Here is a 20986-nt window from a genome sequence, read left to right on the forward strand (position 1 = left end):
TGTTTGGATTCACTCTGCCAAAATAGGAGCTCCTCCAGTCTTCACTATAGGTTTATGCCTACTCAATAGTGTCATGCATACTGTAGATTTCATCTGCCAGTAGTGCACTTAGTGATATCCTTTTGGGTGCTGTTCATCAACATTGTAAATGTTTCACAAAATAAAAGTTGTCACATCACCGTGTATTTGAAAATCCATGCATTATCATGCATCTAATTTCCTGTATTCCTGTATAGGCTGGATGTTCCTTCAGGGACTCCAAAATCAATAGGACTACCATGCAATTGGGCTGCTATCAGTTTCTCAGAGTTGTCCAGGTGTAGGCTGATTTGAGGCTGTTGTGCTCTTATTTCATCCCACTTCTCAGCACCTGATTTGCTGCTATGAGCATTACACTGATGATGAAAGCTATAGCGAACGCACAGATGAGACTCTTTCTTACACACGTCTGTTTGATCTGCTGTGTTGAGCATGCTGCAGATAAAAAAACAAAAATTGTTGATTTCTGAATTCACATGAAAACAGCACCACTTCATTTTGCTCAGGGCTATATCTAGTGGCCCAGCTGGGAAGTGAGGAAACCTGTCCAGTGAGAGCAAATAAGTTCAAATGCCAGTTAAAAATTGTGTCTTTCCACTTGGAACTCAAGTATGTTTTAAATGTCTATTGCATACAAGGACAACTATGCATATTTGTTAACTAATATATAATGGCACACATATATTAGCAATTCATATGTTAAAAAATTCAAATGTACTCAATGTTTTAAATTTCAAATGATGGGGTAATTCCAGAGTCAATACTACCCTGTCGCCAGAGGGATGATCACTTGCCCTGGGAACAATAAATGTCCATTCCATGCCACAAACTCCACAAGAAGAAAAGATAGTGCTTAATTAAAAACATTCATTATAACCATGTAAATATGTATTACATGTAAAGTCTAAGACAGTGAAGAGTTGATCTCACAGATGTTGAGGATTTGCATCATTAAAGACTGCCTAAGATCATTTTCAGTTTTGTTTTTGGTGTTCTAGTGGCCTTTGTTTCCATTCCTCTGAAAAATATTAATGAGTCATTTATTTTTGATGAAAGTGGAAAATTATATCTAATTATGATACCAAATAAGTTTGTAATCATTTCAGAAAGTTATTTACTAACCGACTCTCCAAAGTTAAGAAGCTTTCAAGCACAATTGGATTTAAAATTGAGTGAGAGCAGAATGTAACTCAATTCTTCCATCAAATGCTCTAATTTTCCTTGATGTTATAAAGGAGATGTCAAGCATTCTGTTAATTTCACTCACTTTGTTCTTGGGGGTTCATAAGAAATTTCTACTGTCTATTCAGCATCAGTGGAAAATGTGGAAAAGATTTAGACCAATTCCAGCCCTCAAGTAAGAATTTCTACAATGATAAAAGCAAAATGCTGCAGATGCTGGAAGTCTGAAATGAAAACGGAAAAGGCTGGAAAAACTCAGCAGGTCTGGCAGCATCTGTGGAGAGTGAAACAGAGTCAATGCCTCAAGTCTGTATGACTCTTCTTCAGAGCATCAGCAGCTCTGAAGAAGAGTCACTTGGACTTGAGATGCTAACTCTGTTTCCTTCTCCACAGACGCTGCCGGACCTGCTGAGTTTTTCCAGCATTTTCTGTTTTCCTTCCTACAATGATGTCTCCTACTGTTAGGACAAGCATGCAGTAACAGTAGACTGTTCTTGAAATGATATTTTACCTTAAAGCCTACTTAATCAGAGTGATGTGGTGGCACAACATCTCAATATAGGCTGGTAAGGAGTGGGCATAGCCTTGTAATACTTCACATGCTGACCTCAAATCATGCCTGAGGGTGAACTGACAAGTAGACTGTGGTTCATCATATTGTGTGACAAATCAGAGTGGGAGTCATTACAGTCTGAATTAGAATACAGTCTACATTAGAAACTGTATAGTTTCTAGCTCAGCTATGGCAGGAGGAGAAGCCTAGACAGCCAATTACTCCCCACATGCCACAGGGTTTGAAATATACCTAAAAGAACTAAGGAAGCACAATTTTAAGATGTGTAAAGGGAAGACTTTTGGTTTACTATTTTCCATTCTTTATTGAGCAATTACCCAATCAAAATCATTTGGAAAATATTCCAAAGCAAAACATTGCAAATGCTGGTAAATCTGAAATAATAGCAGAAAACGATAGAAATACTCAGCAGATCTGGCAGAAACTATGGACAGAGAAATAGAATTACTGGGCAGAATTTTCAGGGTGATGTCCAGGGGTGGGCCCCACATGTCTGCGTGCAAAATGACGCGCGGTGACATCAGGCGAGCGTCCCGATGTCACCACATGCCATCGCGATATTTCGTTGAGCGGACGCGCGATGAATGCGACGCGTGCTTGCCATTAATTAAAGGGCTAGTTAAGGCCCTTAACTCGGTAATCTACGCCGATTTTCAGGTGCCCGTGCGATCTTCAGCTCGGTGCATGGGCGCAACGGGCAGGCGCGTAAGCGACTTTTTAATAAAACTCATCCACGGGCAGGATATGGGGGCTCAGTGGGGTCGTCAATCTGGTCTGTCAGGATTTATTGCAGAAAGTGTTTTAAACTTGCCTGTGTGATCTGCAGCAGTTCAGAATAAATTCCAGCAGCTTTCTGTGTACTTTGAACATTCGGCTCACCAGTCTGCAATTAGTAATCTTTATCAGGCCTGCAGCTTTCTGGAGGCCTCCCTTTAGCCTGGGTATAGAATCTGACATGTCCACTGGAGGCAGCTCCTCTGTGGAGGAAGGGAGGGCTAGAATAAGGAGGAGGCCGGGAGGGCACAATCAGCTTCCAGGGGAGCCACCTTTGGGAGGACAGGCGCAGGCACAAGGGGCACAGGGCCAAGAGGTTGTCCAAGGTGGAAGGGGCTGCAGAAGACACCACTGTCCTGCTGCCAGGGTATACACGCGGAGAAGCAGCTATCTCGATATGTCTGAGGTGCAGTGTCGAAGGACGCTCCGACTATCAAAGGAGACAGTCAACTATATCTGTCAGAGGACTGGCCCTGAGATCTCCCCTAACTGTGTGGGCGGACACCCCAAGTCAGCGGCTCTGAAGGTCAGAGTTGCCCTCAGCTTCTATGCCTCTGGCTCCTTCCAGGGCTTGACGGGTGATCTTTGTGGTGTCTCCCAATCAGCTGTCCACAGACGCTCTGTTCAGGCATGCATTGACCTTCATCCGCTTCCGCTGGGATGAGGCCAGCCAGACAGAGCAAGCCAGAGGCTTCGCGGCCATTGCTGGGTTCTCCTGCGTCCAGGGTACTATAGACTGCACACATGTAGCCATCAAGGCACCAGCAGGTGAGCCCGGTGCCTTCATCAACAGGAAGGGCTTCCACTCCATGAATGTGCAGATAGTGTGTGATCACGAGGATGCTGATTCTACAAGTCTGTGCAAGGTACCCAGGCAGCTCCCATGACACCTATATCCTCAGACACTCCCAGGTGCCGAGGTTCTTCAGTGCTCGGCTGGACGATGCTGCTGGGTGACAAGGGCTATCCCCTCAAAAGGTGGATCATGACGCCTCTCTGCCATCCAATAACAGAAGCTGAACAGCAGTACAATAGGAGCCACACCTCCACAAGGGCTGTGGTGGAGAGAGCCATCGGTCTTCTCAAGATGCACTTTTGATGCCTGGACCGCTCAGGTGGTGCACTCCAATACCCTCCGTGATAATGGTAGCATGCTGTGCTCTCCACAGTCTTGCACTGGAAAGGGGGGATGCAGTGGATGATGAAGACCTTGATGCAGTGGATGCGGCTGCACATGATGAGTCCAGCAGTTGTTCGGAGGATGAGGAAGCATGGGGCAACGATGAGGGGCTGAACGCTGACCTGGAACTACACCAAAGAGGTAAGGACACTCGGCAGACTTTAATCCAATGAACCTTCAGCTAGCTCCACACAAATGGATCTGGAGGACCAGCATTGCCTGGAGCATCCATACATGGCACTTAAGTGCTACATCACTTTATCAGCTGCAACTAAGAACTTAGTACATAAACCTCAATGTCCACTCAAACTCTCATGATATGTCCGTGAAACATACAGATGCAGCACAAAGAAGCCACATGTTAACACGTGGATTTTATTTTGATCCATCATGTGATCTAACAAAATTAATTCCAAACGTTGTTACAAGGTCAAAAAATAAAAATTCCCTAACCTAGGGCCAACACAACAGTAGCAGTGAGAAACCCTGTGGTGTGCCTTATGCTTACGTTTCTGGGTGCTACGTCTTGGTGCTGTCCCATCGCTGGGAGTGGCTTCTCAGACAGCCTGCTGACTCTGCTGTCCTGTTGGCCTCAATGACCTTGGCAGACATCCTCTGGCCATTGGCGCCTGTGCTGGCCCCGCCAGTTCCACAGCTGGCATCTCCCCAGTCGTCGCAGCCTCACCAGATGAAACGGTCACTGGCAGAGCAGCGGAGGAGCTGCCGCCCACATCTGGAGCGTCTTGGGAGAAGCCCATAGAAACAATAGGCAGCTGCTGCACTGACGTGAGGTCACTTCAGACCTTCCTGCTCACCGTAGATGGATGGGCACTGAGTTGGGACACTTAGTGCCCAGACCATCTCCCACATTGCCAATGACCAACTGTGACCACTGGCGCTGTGAGGGCTTGCAGGTCCGAACATATCTCCAGGAGAAGCTGGTTATTCTGCTGGAAGCCCCTCTCCAGGAGAGTCACCAATCTCTCCATGGAGGAAGCCTGACGCTCTGACATGAGGCTCATGGCATCACTGACGTTCCGCGCGGATTTCTCCACCATGGAGACCAAGCGAAGCATACTCTCATGCAACCCTGCCAGATGCTCCTTCACACCCGGCCGCATTTTCTGCAGCTGCTGCGTGGCAGACGACTCCAGAGACACATCATCACGGTCCGACTCAGCATGTGCCTGGTCCCCTGCAGCCCTCCAGCTGCTGGTGCCATCGGCACTCTCTGTCCGTGCCATCTCCTCCAGCGATTGTGAAGTGCCCTCTCCAAGGTGCCTCGGGACACTAGCCAATGTAACAATTCCCACCGATGTGCTAGTCTCTGCGCTGGTGCCTGCCTCACTGAAATGGTGTGACGCAGGTGACAATTCAGGCCCCTCAGGTGTGAGAGGGGACATCTGAAATTCCTCCTGGCAGCCATGCTCTGATGATGCTGAAATTAACAACAAGAACAGTGGATCAGTTAGTGCGCACACAATGCTCATAATGCGCTCAACCTTCCAGAACCTAAGGAGATGAACATTGGTGGGGTGGCTAATAGTCAGGAGGAGGCCCAAACATTACAGGCTGATGCAGACGGGCTGGTCAGATGGCCTAAGGAATGCCAAATGGAATGTTATGTGGATAAGTGTGAGGTGATGCACTTGGGCAGGTCAAACAAGGTACGGGAATACACAAGGAATGGTAGGAGCGTGGAAAGTAAGGACGATTAGAGGGACCTTGCTGGGCATGTCGACAGGCCCGTTAAGGTAGCGGAACAGGAAAATAAGGCGTTTAAGAAGGTAAAAGCCACACTTGCCTTTATTAGCCGAGGAATAGAACGTAGGATCAGGGAGGTCATGTTGCAAGTGCAGAAAACGCTGTTGAGGTCAAAGCTACACTTCTGCGTTCAGTTGTGATCAGCGCTTCATGGGAGGGATGTGATTGGAGTGGAGAGAGTGCAGAGCTTCGTGACCAGGATGCGTGCTGGCCTGGAGAGTTGGAGTTATGAGGTAACATAGCAAACACTGGTGAAATTTGCCGTGGAGCACAGGAGATAGACGGGTCACATTATTGAGCTTCATAACATTATGAGGGGCATAGATCGGGTGGACAGAAAGCAACGTTTCCCCTTGGCGGAGGGATGACTAACCTGGTGGTATTTATTTAAGGTAAGGGGCATGAGGTTGACAGGTGAGGCAATGAGGAACTTTTGCACACAGTAATGTGGGACGCACAGGCTGAAAGGATGGTGGAGGCAGAAACCCTCCTAAGATAAGTATTTGGATGTGCAGTTGCGATGCCATGCATACAAGGCCATGGGGATAGTGGTCAGAAATGGGACAAGGCGACTTTGGAAGGTGCTAGAGACGCGCATCTTCGAACGGCCGAGGGACCGTTGTCTATGACCCAAACATCTGACTCTATCAGTCTGTGAATGAGTAGTGTTGCTGCATTAACGATTCAAACAATCATCAGTGCTTTGGATGGTGGGAAGACAGAGCAGATGGGACTGTGGGCCTCAAATACCTGGCTGCTCTACCCCAGCCTCACTGACACCTGTGGACCTGGATGCATGGCACATTTCTAGCTCCAGGGCCTCCTGTTCAAAACGGGTCAAGATGACGAGCTGGGCCTGGCCGCCTCCAGTGCGCGAACGTTCGTGTGCATTATGCGCACTTTTCTCCTGCAAAACAGAGAAGACCATTTATTGGGGCTGATCGCTTATGTACTCTGCACGCATATGCCGTACCCCAACCACAGTGGCCCATCTGAGGCCTCCTGTGCCTCTTGTCCACGCTACAAGTGACCGGTCACAAAAATATATTATGGCTGCTCCCAACCCAACCCAAACCACCCCCACCCAATGGCCACCTTGGACACATTCTGTGCCCATCACTTTCAGAAACACACGGTCTTAGCTCCCATGGCAAGGAGGCGCAACTAGGTGCAGCGCCGAGGGCACCAGATGGCTCTTGGCCACAAGACCTTGAGGCTCCCCTTCCACCATCTCATCACCGTGAATAGAACATATGTTGGAGTTCTGAGTATGTGCCTAGCTGCATATCCTGCAGGTTGCCCCCAGACTAGTCATGTGTGACTAAAACCAACACATGGTGCGGGGGAGAACCCATCTTCTCATGAACCACTAAGGCTGATGTAAGCATGGTGACTATCTGCTTGCCCATCCAGCGTGCAACAAATGCCCAACATGAGTCAGTGCAGTCACGACACTAAGACTTGGTGGCGGGGGAGGGGGAGGCTCTCAAATGCTAAGGCTACCTGCTGGGTTAAATGCCCAATGCTAACATGGTACTCACCCTTCCAGAGCGCAACAAATTGTTGAAGTGCTTGTGACACTGGATTGAGGTGCGCCGCACCACGTTACGGGAGCTCACCACCTCCACCACCAACTCCCAGGCACACCATCATCTGGGGGGGCTCTCCTCCTCCCAGCTTGGGGAAACAGCACCTCCCACCTCCTCCACAAGGGCGGCAAGGCAGTCATCAGAAAAGGGAGGGGCACATTGGGCCCCTCGATGGCCTACCCTGCAGCCTGCCCTGCTCCTGGCCTACACCCTGCAGTCTGCCCTCCTCCTCTGGCCTTCCCTCTACATTGGCCTGCTGTGCAGACCCCCTGCGGTGCCACCTGTAGCTGGCTATTGTGAGCAGCCTAAAGGAGGCTGCCTGGCCTTTTTTTATACAGACTGCCGGGTCACCATTGGACCCAGCGGTCTGTACACGCCCGCCGCAAATTTAAGACTCCCACTCTCCACGGGAGTGGGAAATGCACTGGGTGGGCCTTAATCGGCTCGCCCACGCAAAATGGCGGTGTGGCCCGCGTCAGCTTCAGCTCTGTCTGCTCGCCTAACGGAAAATTTTGGCCGCTGTTTCAGGTTGCTGACCTTTTGTCAGAACTGGAAGCCTGTCAGTCAGGCTGGCTTCTGGGCAGGGAACCAGTTGGTAGCATCACATGCACATGGTGGAGTTAAAACTTCACAGTGTGTGGGCAACCCCAATGCCAGGCTCCCCAAGCCTTACTGAGCCTCCATTCCTGGCGAGTCAGCTGTTAAATTCCAGACCATGAACCCTGTTTCACTCTCTACGGATGCTTCCAGACCTGCTGAGCATTTCAAAAAGAGAAAATACTGGAAAGATATTCATCCATTTATCACATCTTATCAGAAAGTGTGACATTCATTCAGTTGCACTTGGTGGATTTGTGACTGTTGCAGTGATTTACTGGAAGCCAGAAACAGATTGTGCAATATCATACTGGACTTACTGTCAATGTCAACAGGACATTCATCTGGGTTTACAACGTGGCCTGCTTCTTCTGTCATGATTATATTTTCTATGTCCTTCATTGACAAATGTTCACAGAATGCCTCATAAAGGAGTCTCTTCAGCTCTTCTACCGTCATTCTCTGCATATCGCACTGTGGGACAAACCAAATATGTAAAGTTGATAACCCCAGGAGTAGTGTCATCGTAATATAATTACATCCATTATGGTAGCAACAACAATTATAACTTGTCTCTTCCAATGGCACTCTGTGATTAGCTGATAGTTACTTAAGTGTAACATGAATTGGAACCTTTGTTGAGTCTCTTGCCTTTTTCTGTTTGTCTGGATATTTTGACCAATGCATCATTTCTATACTAATGAATAATTTCTGGCACTTAAACTGAATTCATATTTTCATTACAGAAAGTGCTTTATTGTGCCAAAGACCATTATAGTAGGGATCATAATAACCCTAAACCAAGGCAAGGTTTATACTCTATATCTGGACAAAAACAGTAACAATGATTGGATTAATGTTATTCTTGAACACCATATCGTTGCGCTGCTTAATTAGAAGTGCTACTATAGCACCACAGACAAATAATGTGTCTAAATATGGTACCATGGAATAATAAGATGTGATAGTGTTCTATAACTCCTTATATGATGGTGGCCTGATGTCAGTTGAGGGGTTGGTGGCAGGCAGAGAATGAAGATAAAGATCAGATAAGTTCCCCACCCCCTCCCTCCCCCACGGGAAACAAATTACAGTAAAGTGCCACCATTCATGAGGGTTATGTTCCCACGAAACCTCACAAACGGCAAGATCGTGCACAATGAACATGCTTTTCCCATGGAAGTCAATTAGATAGGTTCCAGCAATATGAGGGCAGCATTGGTTTGTGCAGTTACTGTGCAGCAAATTGTGATACCTGTATATGATGGACAGGGGGAGCCTCTGAGCAAAACAAGACATTGAAAATTTTAAAAAGAGACAATCCTAATTAAAGAGAAAAAGGAATCAACTCAAAACTGGCAGACAAAATCGGTGAACATTTCAAAATTGAACAGAGCAGTTATTGCAGCTCTGGACTGAGATTCGGACATTTCCAGGATAATCTCTCTGTTTGGGCTGTGCTTCAGCAACCACTCCAGGCATTACTTCTCACACCTGTCAGAAAGGTGCTTAAAGAAAGAAAATGAAATGTCCATGGCCAGGACAAATGAAAGGAATCCACTTCCAGAGACTTGGGCGCCGTCTCCCTGTTAAAACGTGTCAAGGTCTCTTTTCTGCCATGGCTGACATCTCCTTGGGGGAAAAGAAGAGAGGGGAAAGAAAGTGCCGATAAGCAAACAATTGCTCACGCAATGGCCGACGTGGTGTACAAAAGCTTTAACAAGGGTAAGGGAATAGGCAAACATCTTAAGCTGCACTGCCCTGCTACCAGCCTTCAGTTTATGCAGCTCCCCCGTTCACTTCTGCCAGGGGTCAAGAAGAGAGGCCATGCCACCACCAACTGTTCCAACACAAACAGCAGCTTCAGCCGCCTTCTCCTCAGCCACATGCCACTCCACAGGACAACAAAATCCAGCTGGAAGGTGGCGAGACACTCAAAGGATCAGCTCTCTCAACATGTCTGAGCACCAGCACCTCAGGAGCCTCAGGCTCTCACTGCAGGTCATTGTTGACATCTGCAGCCTCCTAGAACAAGACCTCCTTCCCAGTGGAGAAACTGGACATGCATCACAAGGGGCCACCAAGTTGCCTGTCACTGGAAGGCCACACCCCCAACCTGGCCTGGTTGTCTGCCTCTCGTCAAGTTGTGTGTGTGTTTTTCTCCCCCTGCAAAGAGAGAAAGCAGTGAAGAATGAGTGTTGCTAAGGGCTTGGTGGAGAGGAAGGAAGGGCACTATTTTTGGAGGCTGATTGTGATATATGGGTGTGAGAGACCTTGAGGCTGAGGGTGACTGTGAGTATTGACTCTTCAGATGGGGTTGTGAGGCAACTGGAGAGAGAGGAATGAGTGCAGCTGCATGGTTAGTTCAGTTGAAAAGTGCCATGCTGGGCAAGTCAGAGTGTAGTGAAATTGTTGTACTTGAAATTGTTATGGCACTCACCTGTCATGCCCTCCTGAGGTTCTGGATCATCTTGGTGCACAGTCTCCAGTTGGAGGACCTTCCTCCTGTCCTTCGGAGAGCTCATTTCACTGCAGTCCATCAAATCCCGCAGCAGGACTTCCAGGTAAGAGTGATAGACCCGGGGCCTTCCATTCCTGTGGCTGCTGCAGCCTCAAAAATCCAAGTGCTGGTGAGCTTTTCTGAACCATGCGGTAGTCCCTTTAAACAGAAATCCTCCCTTTAACAGAATGGACACGCCATCCACCCTCCCTCCCTGGTTGGAGAGCCTGAAAGCGGGTTATTAATAGGTTTGCTCTGGTAAAGAGCAACTGTTGGGCATGCTGTGCTGCTGTGCAGGGAGTTGGCTAACAATCCTAAAAATGGTCACAGAGTTGTGACTAGGTTGGTAAGATTCTGCTCCCAGTCATTAGGTCGCACTTCCCATTGTTGAATAACACAAAAGAGGAATGTATGTAAAAATCATTATAAATATAATAGGGAGCAGCTTGTGAGGGTGGAGTAGGTGACTCACTGTTGCACATAAAGATAAATAATAAAACAAAATCTTAATCCGTTCTTCGGCATTGTCTGCCCAATTTTCGCTGAAATTAGCACTGGGTCCTAAAACAGGCATTAAAGCCCTGATTAGCATCAATGGAAATGTGGAAATAATTTCTGCTAATTGCAACCCGGAAGTAGGAATACTATTTCTGCTGCGATGTCTCCTGCTGTCTTTAGACAGGCACTTTAGCCTCTCGGACGTTGTTTCGAGTCAGTTTGGCACATACCTTCGTGGACGGGGTAGGGGAGATCATGCATGGAAATTCTTCCCCAAACCTTCAACTTTCATTGTCAAAAAATTGGGGGCAGCCATGATCAACTTCTGTTCCACTGTTCCACAATTCTCTCTCAGGTATACCAATCTATTTTTGTAATGAGATGCATTACTCAGATTAGTCAAGATGGGAGAAGGTAGTTTACTTTGAGATTCAAATGAATAAAAGACATTGTGGTGGACCTTTTGCTTTGGGTGCAATCAGGAAATTATGCCCAAAATATGCTCAAAATTGTACTGGTTAGGCTTGAGTTCAAATTCCTGATAAAATTAATTTTCGTAATCACAAATGTACAATCGAGCAGTGGAATAGAAAGCAATGGTTTCTTTTTTATCATTAAAAAGTACCCATTGATGTATTGAAGAGTGGTAATCTGGTGCAGTTTTATTAATCTAATTGAAAGTGGGTTTATCACCAAAAATAAGTATTCTTAATAATTGCCCAGCTCTCCACCAGTGAGTAACCTGATTTTAAAATCAGTTTAATGACTTGATGTACCAGACATGTTTCAACTAGAAACAGATTACCTTAATACAGGGATTGTCTGTTCAGTTGCTTGAAGCTGGTCCTCAGCAAGAAGCCCCACCCCCGGGTTTAGGGATTATTGGTCAAATCCTCCAAGAACAACCACGTGACCCCCAGTAGGCAATAGGAAAGGCTATACCTTCAATTATTACATTTCCTCCTCCTTTCGATGTCTTTTTTAAGTTTCTATTTACAGAGAACATTTGAATATCCCACATCATAGGCAACTCAGGTGATTAAAGATTAAGTCTCTGAGTTGGTTACCTTATTCGGTCAGAGCAGTGTACCACTACCACTTGAGGTTCTTCCACTGGATCGACATGATCAGGAACCGAAGCACCCAGATATATCATTATAAAGTGGCAGTTCAGGGGTAGGCAACTCTACAGAGACATCGGGCATGTCTATTCTAGGTTGATCTGTCACCTCAGGGATTAATGGTGTGATGTTAAGCACAGGTGGAATAGCTGGTTGTTGAACTGCCTCTCTATTCCTAAATGATCCATATGTTTTCGAACAATTCGGTCTTCCATTTCCACCTGGAAGGAAAGGAACCAGCTTCTGAGACAATTGTACCAGGAATCCAACAAGGTTCCAAAATACTGCATGAAAACTGTGTCTCCTACAGTAAATCTTTGAGCTATGAATAACATGATTCAATTTTTGATTAATCTGATCCTTTTCTACCTTCCCCTCTAAGTTTGGAAATACCAGGCTTAACCTTAAATGTAGATGACATTTCATCAATAATTCAGACGGTGTTGAACCCGTAGTCGAATGTGGCGTTATACAATAACTGAGAAGAGGGAAAGTCAAGTTTCTAGAGTACCCTCTGATAACCTCTTCATCCCAGATTTGAAAGTTTGCACAGCTCTCTCAGCTAAACCAGTTGATGAGGGATGACATGGTGTTTTTTTAATTTGTCTATTTCTTTTAAACTCATGAATCTCTGGAATTCTGTACTAGTAAAGAATGAACCGTTATCCAAAACAATGACTTCTGTTGGCCATGTATACTAACACATTGATGCGGCTTTTCAATAGTTGCACTCAATGTCGGTAATCTAACTTTATGCACTTCCATCCACTTAGAATGCGCATATGCGATCAGTAAAAACATAGTACCCAAGAATGGTCCTACTTAATCAGTATGTAGTCTAACACAGGGTCAACCAGGCCACTCCCATGGATACAGTGGAGCTGAAACAGGCAACTTCTGTTGTTGCTGACAATGGAGACAAGTGCTTGATCATGCTTTCAATATCACTGTCAAGGCCTCGCCACCAGACATAGCTTCGCACAAGCATTTTCATTCTTCAGTATGCCTGGATGTGCACTGTGAAACTCTGTCAAGAGTGGTTCTCTTCCTTGCAAAGGGATGACAACTCTTGATCCCCATAACAAGATTCCATCTTGCCAACTTAACTCTGTTTTTCAGGTATGGAATGGTCTCATCTCTTCAGACACTGGTAAATTTGACCACCCTTGCAATACAAGGTCTCTGACTCCTGACAAAATTGGATCTCTGTTCATCCAATTCCTAATTTGCTTCACACACGCAGTTAAAGAATCCAAGAAATTCAGTACAAGCACAACTTCTTGTGGTGCTGGAGCACATACAATGCTATCTGGTAAAGGGAGGTGACTGAATGCGTCCGCATTTGCAAATGCAAGCCAGGAAGGTGCATACACAGATAATATCAAAGCCCACTGTTGAATTCTTGCTGATGCTATTGGTGGAATGGCCTTATCCTTACTGAATAAACCCAGTAATGGTTTATGGTCCAACACAATGCATGTAGATACTGGTGGAATTTCTCCACTCTGAATATCACTAATAAATCTTCCTTTTCTAAGTTGGGAATAACCTTTCACAACTGCGGAGAGGGAATAGTTGGGAAGCTGACTGCCGCTGACGATCAAGTCGCTATTGCGATTTCATGCTGGTGGGCCAATTAAGGCCTGCCTAGCATGAAATGCGCACTGCAGCGCTGCCTGTGTTGGGGGGAGGAGGGCAAGCGCGGAAGTTCAAAAGCTCCCTGAGGCACAGAGCTGCCTCAGGGAGATGAAGATTTTTGAACATAAAAAAGATTTTAAAAATGTTAATAACATGTCCCCTTGTGATTTTGCAGGGGCATGTTAGAAATCAGTTTGGAAATTTTTAAACTTTTTCATATAACGGATCAAATCCTCGTCCTGCCCGTGAATGAGGTTTCGCAAAAAATCCAAAGGCCACTTGACATTTTCGCCTGCCCGCCCAACTGTAAGGTTGGATGGGCAGCAAAAAATTTCATTTAATTAAATCTTTAATGATCTTAATAGGCCTGTTCATTGTCGGCAGGCTTGCTGCCGACTCCTGTGTATGCATGCTGACTGAAATATCGTGCGAGTGCGCGATGACATCAGGACACTCGCCTGATGTCAATGCGTGTCATATTCCCCTTGTTTGGTTCGGGTGCATGCCTGCCCGACAAGCGGAAAATTCTGCCCTCGAATTCAGTTACACTAGATGGAGAGGGCACCTCTTTGATTGATATAACTTTCTCTTCTACCGGATACAAACCCATGGTTTTCACCTTGTGACTCAGGTAAGTAACTTCTGGCACTTGGAATGTACATTTCTCTTTCTTTAAGCGTACACTGGCTTCCAAGAATCTTCTTAGCACCTCTTCCAGGTTGGCCAAGTGATGGGTTTCATTTGACCTTGTGATCAGAAAATAATCTAGGTATACCACGACTCGGGGAAGTCCTTGCAAAAGACTCTCCATTGCCCTTTGGAAGATTGCACGTACAGACCAAAGGGTAGGTGAGTATATTGATACAGACCCTTGATGGTTACATACCCTCTAGACGTGCTATCCAGCTCTAACTGTTGGTATGCATGGCTCATGTCCAGTTTGTATAGGATATTTAGCTAGTTTGGCTGCCTTGTTCACAGTCAATTTATAGTCCCCACAAATGAGATAGTTTGGTCATGTTTCACCACTGGGACTATGGTGCTGCTCATTCTGAAAATTGGACTGGTTGGATGATGCCCAGCTTTTCTAATTGGCACAGTTCTGCATCCACCTTCTCCTTTAAGGAATAAGGCATAGGTCTGGCCTTAAATGGGGTGTCACCTGAGAATCCATATATATTTTTGCTTGCAAGCCTTTTAACTTCCCTAATTTGTCACGAAATACACTGTCGTATTTCCTTAGTTGTTGAGGAACTCCTCTTGTTCTCACGTGAAATATTTCAGGCCAGTCAAACTTGATTTTTTGTACCCAGTCTCGGTCCAGAAGATTAGGTCCTTCGCCTGTCACTATGATGACTGGAAGTTGGGCTGTTTATAGCCAATAGGACACAGGTACTGTGGCAACACTCTTTAACTGTATGGATTCTCCAGTGTTTGTTTTCAATTAAGCCAGTTTCAGTAGCTGGGTACCTTTATTTAGGTATTTAAACGTGTGCTCTCCTACCACTGTGGTTGAGGTTCCCATATCTACCTAACAAACTAACTGGTCCCGCAGCATATCATTAAGTGTGTCGCTGAATGTGCAGTGCTCAGTCAGCTGCTTCAGCTTTGCTATACAAGTTGTGATGGACTCTCCCAGGGCCCTAATTCTGGAATTAAACTTAAACCTCTGCATTATTATGGATGGCTTCGGCTAAAAATGCGTTTTCACATGGTCAACTAATTCATTAAAGGGCTTAGAATTGTGTGCTTTCAGGGCCGTCAGACTGTGGATGAGATTGTATGTCTTGCTACCACATACGCTCAAAAGGATTGCTTTCTGCTTCTCCTCTATGGTAATTTCATTTGCCAGGAAATAAAAACCAAGGCAATCTACATACTGGCTCCAGTCTTCCATAATCGTGTCATCAGGATCGATTCTGCCAAAGAGTGGCATGACTGGTGAGTATTCTTTTCTTTTTTCTTAAGATTTGATGTACTCATGTTCACAAGGTGAGGTGCAGGGTTAGAGCTATTCCATCCTTGTCACCAAATGCAATGACTTGATGTACTGGACAGGTTTCAATTAGAAACAGCTAACTTTATTATAGAGAGCTTTTCAGGTGCTAGATGCTTGAACCAGGTCCTCTACAAGAAGGCCCACCCACTGCTGGATTACCTGTGCCCAGGGATCATTGATTGGGGCCTCCAAGAACAATCACGTGACCCCGATAGGCAGTAGGAAAGGCTATACTTTAAGTTACTACACAGGAAATGACTGTGAAAAGTTACATTGAACCATTTAATAGTTTCATTGGTGTACACTGGTCAGTTCTTTAATAAATTAAAAGCTTTGTTTGAAAACATTTTAAAACATGCCTGCTTGTGCCTAAAATAAGGAGCACAATTTAAAGAAATTTCCCTGACCAGTGCAATAGGATCGTTGCATAATTTTTCTTTTCCAGTATTTTAAAATAGCCATACAGTTTCAGAAAGTCAGAGAGAAGACTTTGAAGAGAGGGAGAAAGAAAGAGAGGGAGATAGAAACACATTAGTTCAGAGGCACTTGGATAAATCTGGAGAAAATTCCAAAAATGGAGTAAGAAATAATTTGTGAAATTGGATTTCCAAGGTGTGAAGTTTAGTACCAGTGTATCACTTGTATGTCACAGTTAGGTTCTGAGAAAAGCAGCAAGATTACTTGTACATGGAAAGAACAACATTGAAAGAAGGAACAAACACAATGACAGCAGATAGAGATTCTTCATATTGATGTTCTGGAGGAAAATACAAGCTTCCTAGAGGGAGACAACATCATCAACTCAAAGAATAAGGTTGTGTAAGACCCAGGAATCAATGCTGGATCTGGAGTTTATGAACAACAACCTGAATACATGTCGGAGATGTGCTGCCAGACCTGCTGAGTTTTTCCAGGTAATTCTGTTTTTGTTTTTGTAACCTGAATACATTAGCGTTTTAATGTATCTGAATGTTACCCAAGCTGTTGACTTGCCAGCTATAAATTAAAATTTAACCAAAACTAAGCATGCTGATTAGCTCCGTAGAAGTCATACGGACTCGAAACGTTAACTCTGTTTGTCTCTCCACAGATGCTGTTAGACCTGCTGAGTTTTTCCAGCATTTTCTTTTGTTAATTCATTCATTCACTGGTGCACTGGCCACCTGAAGTGTGGTTGGCTGTGTAAAGAATATAATGTAGACTGCGTAATGTAGTACAAGTACGCCAAATTCAGGTTTTCAATAATCTGCTAGATATGAATGGCAAATCCCCAGAAGGATCTTTGAGAAGAAGCCAGGGTGACGGGATTAACAATTGATCTGGACCTAGTTAAGGGAGAACCAGTAGATGTGGTGTATTTGGATTTTCAGAAAGCTTTTGATAAAGTCCCACTTAAGAGGTTAGTGTGTAAAATTAAAGCACATGGTATTGGGGGTAATATATTGGCGTGAATTGAGAATTGGTTAGCAGATAGGAAACAGAGAGTAGGAATAAATGTATCTTTTTGGGATGGCAACAGTGACTAGTAGGGTACTGCAGGGATCAGTGCTTGGGCCCCAGCTATTCACAATATATATATCAATGATTTGGATGAAGGAACCAAATATACTTCCAAATTTGCTGATGACATGAAACGTAGTGGGAATGAGGAGGGTGTTAAGAGGCTTCAAGGTGATTGACAGGTTGAGTGAGTGGGTAAATATATGGTAGATGCAGTATAATGTGGATAAGTGTGAAGTTATCCACTTTGGGAGGACAAACAGAATGGTGGAATATTATTTAAATGGTGACAGACTGGGAAATGTCGACGTGCAAAGGGAGCTGGGTGTCCTTGTACATCCATCACTGAAAGCAAGCATGCTGGTACAGCTAGCAGTTAAGAAGGCAAGTGGTATTTTGGCCTTCATTGCAAGAGGACTTGATACAGGAGCAAGGATGTCTTACTACAGCTGTACAGGGCCTTGCTGAGACCGCACCTGGAGTATTGTGTGCAGTTTTGGTTTTCTTATCTAAGAAAGGATATATTTGCCATAGAGGGAGTGCAGCAAAGGTTCACCAGGCTGATTCCTGGGATGGCAGGATTGAGGAGATATTGGGCCAACTAGGTTTGTATTCACTAGAGTTTAGAAGAATGAGAGGAAATCTCACTGAAACTTATAAAATTCTGACAGTGTTGGACAGATGATGCAGGGATGATGTTTCCTCTGACTGGGGGGGTCTAGAACAAGGGGTCACAGTCTCAGGATATGGGGTAGACGATTTAGGACTGGGATGAGGAGAAACTTCTTCACTCAGAGTGGTAAACCTGTGGAATTCTCTACCACAGAAGGCTGTGGAGTCCAAGTCACTGAATATATTTAAGAAGGAAATAGATAGATTTCTGGACTTTGAAGATGTCAAGGGGTGTGGGGAGAGCATAGGAGTATGGCGTTGAGATAGAGGATCAGCCATGATCATATTGAATGGTGGAGCAGGCTCGAAGGGCTGAATGGCCTACTCCTGCTCCTAATTTCTATGTTAGTTTAGGTAATATCACTCGTCAAGTTTATGGGTTTACTGACTACAACATTCTTCCGCTTACATTGATCACTAAATCTCTTTTGAGAGTTCTGATGAACCATCCATCATCATAAGGTTTGTGATATTTATTGTTACAGGTTGAATAACTCTAGCATCCAGAACAGACCTACTTCCATTTGAAACAAAACGCTGTACTTGTTATTGGGTTTTCTTACTTAGACTTTTCTTTTCCCCAGTGGCTTCATTGATGTTTAACTTGTGTAAATTGTAACGAACCTTGAAGCCCTCTACCACTTGGATCATCAAGAGTACTCATTCTCAAGTGACACATTGACTATAGCATTGCAATGTGACTGGAATGTGCTTGTTGTTTATCCTTTGTCCTATCCAAGTATTGTAATTATCCCTGGGTGCTTATTTCTCTCAGTTGCTTTGGCAGTGATTACTCAAACTTTCAGTTTCAGTTTAGGTTATTGCCTAGTTTCATTTGTGGGCCAATGTTAGCCTGTGATTGGCCAAACTTAACATTTTTCATTGTTCCATTTATTATTCAAATGAAGACCAAGGACTGAGTTCAGGCAAGTCTTGCACCTCCTGGTTGGTGTTTGTATTATAAATGCAAGTTGTTGTAACTCTTTCGAGTACAAACACGTTTCCATCTGTTCCTATTCAGATGAAGTTACATTGTTTCATAGTTTGCCATTGTGAGATTTGAACTCTTGATCTTGGGGTTACAAGCCCAGTACCATAACCACTTGGCTATCATACCAGAACTTGCAAGTTGTTGTAAATAGCTGCCATATTTTCAGATTTAATTAGTTTTCATTAGTGTTAATAAAGAAATGTTAGTTCATGATTTAGTTGCCTAAATTCTTCAATGATCTGACAAGAAGAGGTTAAATGGTGCGCTAGCCCTTTGGAGGGTTGTTGATTGTGTGAAAAGTATCATTAACCTGCTGGTCCAAGTGAGCTGAATTTTGGCACCCAAAAATCTCCTTAATGTACCTGGGTAAATCTTCAGTTGATTCCTTGATGAGGGGTTAAAATAAATGGGTTAGGAATTTACTTTAGGTAATGTGTCTTGTGGGCTTACCAACCATGGTGTTCTTTAAAGTGTTACAATGGGTAGCTCTGTCAGACAGCTGTGACTCCAGATACCAGAGCACAAAAATCTAGAGTGACAATCCAGTGAAATTTGGCCCAGATTCCTTGGGACTGTATTAAACAAGAGCAGAGGAGTTCGCCTTGGTGTTCTAGCCAATAATTACTTCTCAACCAACATTATTAGAACATGGTTGTCTCATTAATGATGGCAGATGTTGTCATGCTCAAATTGCCTGCTGCATCTCGGCAGGAATTATCATCCCTGCTTCCATTCAATGACCAGTCATTAGTATCTTGAGGATGCCTCTTACCACTATGTTGCAAAACTGGAAGAAATTGCTGAATATAAATACCTATTAGGCTACCAGACTGCGTACTCAGTTGGAAATTGGATGCAGCTCTCTCCTCTACACTCCCTAAAGATACATACTAGACAGACACCTGGCGAATAATTTTCTACCATTTTCTTTGCATTTCAGAAATAAAAAGTCGTTCAGTGTTTTGTTGTGATGCAGTTGCTCACCTGAAAGCCACCAGATGTAAGCAATGTTGCAGCATAAACTCACAGGTGCATTTTTTTTCTACCTCTAAGCAGAAGGCAAACATATTTAAAAGCAGAGGATGACATGTGCCTTCAGTGTCTAGGTCATGTTAAACTAGGTCAAATATGAGCATTCAGCAACTAAACCTGAACTGCACCAAGTTTGGGTTCAGGATTCGTTGTCAAGGGATTTAATTTTCAGTATCTGGTGCAAGTGCTAAATGTGCATCGTGCTCTCATAATTTTGTCCATTGACTTTAACGTAAAGTGTGTTAACTTCTTCCCATGCATCCGACATTACTCCTGGGAATGCATTTTTCTAACATCAATGCCTTTTCTAGTTACTTACTGTTTGTTGAGCAGTAAATGTGGAATGTGTAAAGTTACTTATGATTTATTTTATTCTCACAGTATATTAATTTCATTTCTCCTAATTAAGGCTGGAGTCGGAGCAACAGAGGTGTTAGGATGTGCAGAATTGTGTTACCTGGGGTGAATTTTTTTTTCAGGTTAACTACAGGTAGGCAAAGGAGCAAATCTCTCCGTGCTGAACATGATGGAAGAGGAAGGGGAACAAAAATAGCTCAAAGACCTTTGAAACGATAGGAGATTATGCAGGATTTGATACTACCCAATGCACAGTACCACCTAGTAAAGAACAGCATGAAAAGTAGCTACAATGTGACAGATATGTGATTTGAGAGCTGTCTCAGCATGGAGCTACTTCATCGTCCACACTACTGAGGTTTCAGAGCACCAACAGGGGATATCACTTAGAGCAGCAAATATATAATTCACCACTGCTTTACTGAGATAATAGATATCCTCTTCACTGTGTGTCATCATAGATCGAGATCAACAGTGACATGCAGCCTTGATTTTACTAGACACAAGATACTCCCTCAGTACCATGTGGCATTGATTGCGCCAATATTGCTTTTGTACATCAGGAGGCATTGCCAATTCTTCCATCAACAGAAAGGGTTATTGTTTGCTTAATGTTCAGCTAATAGGCTTATTTTCTTGAAGGAATCAAAGACTTTGGGTTGTGGGTGTTGAGGGAGGTGGGGAAAAAGTGAGGAAAGATAGAGCACAAAGTTGGACCTTGGGAGAAAGGGGTCAAAATTTTGTTTCCCCTGGGACCGGGCTGGCAGGCAGGAGCAGAGGACATTAAATTAAGTGGCATGGCGAGGGGCATTATGCCTGTTGCCTACCCATCTTCATTGGAATTTTGGTGGCTTGCCTGTCCTTGGGCCAATTGTGTCGGCTTGCCTCCAGGCTCAGGTGGGGACCCTCCTCTTCGGGTATCCTGTGCCCAACAGAGGCACCTCAATAGTAATCAATGACATCCTTGTCACCCTCCATC

The 20986-nt window shown here is 44.5% G+C and overlaps 1 protein-coding gene across 1 annotated transcript in view; it reads right to left on the reverse strand.

Moving 5' to 3' along the window:
* Positions 1–346: 346 nt before the first annotated feature.
* LOC121286395 (calcium-binding protein 7) overlaps positions 347–20986 on the reverse strand; it is an 81318-nt gene continuing 60678 nt past the window's right edge. Inside the window, exons 4-5 of the mRNA XM_041203487.1 lie at positions 8020–8173; positions 347–474 (exon numbers count right to left, since the gene is read on the reverse strand). Coding sequence (XP_041059421.1) covers positions 347–474; positions 8020–8173 — 282 coding nt within the window. The remainder of the gene's footprint in view (positions 475–8019; positions 8174–20986) is intronic.

Source organism: Carcharodon carcharias, chromosome 13 (assembly GCF_017639515.1).
Source record: "Carcharodon carcharias isolate sCarCar2 chromosome 13, sCarCar2.pri, whole genome shotgun sequence".
Classification (NCBI taxonomy): Eukaryota; Metazoa; Chordata; class Chondrichthyes; order Lamniformes; family Lamnidae; genus Carcharodon; species Carcharodon carcharias.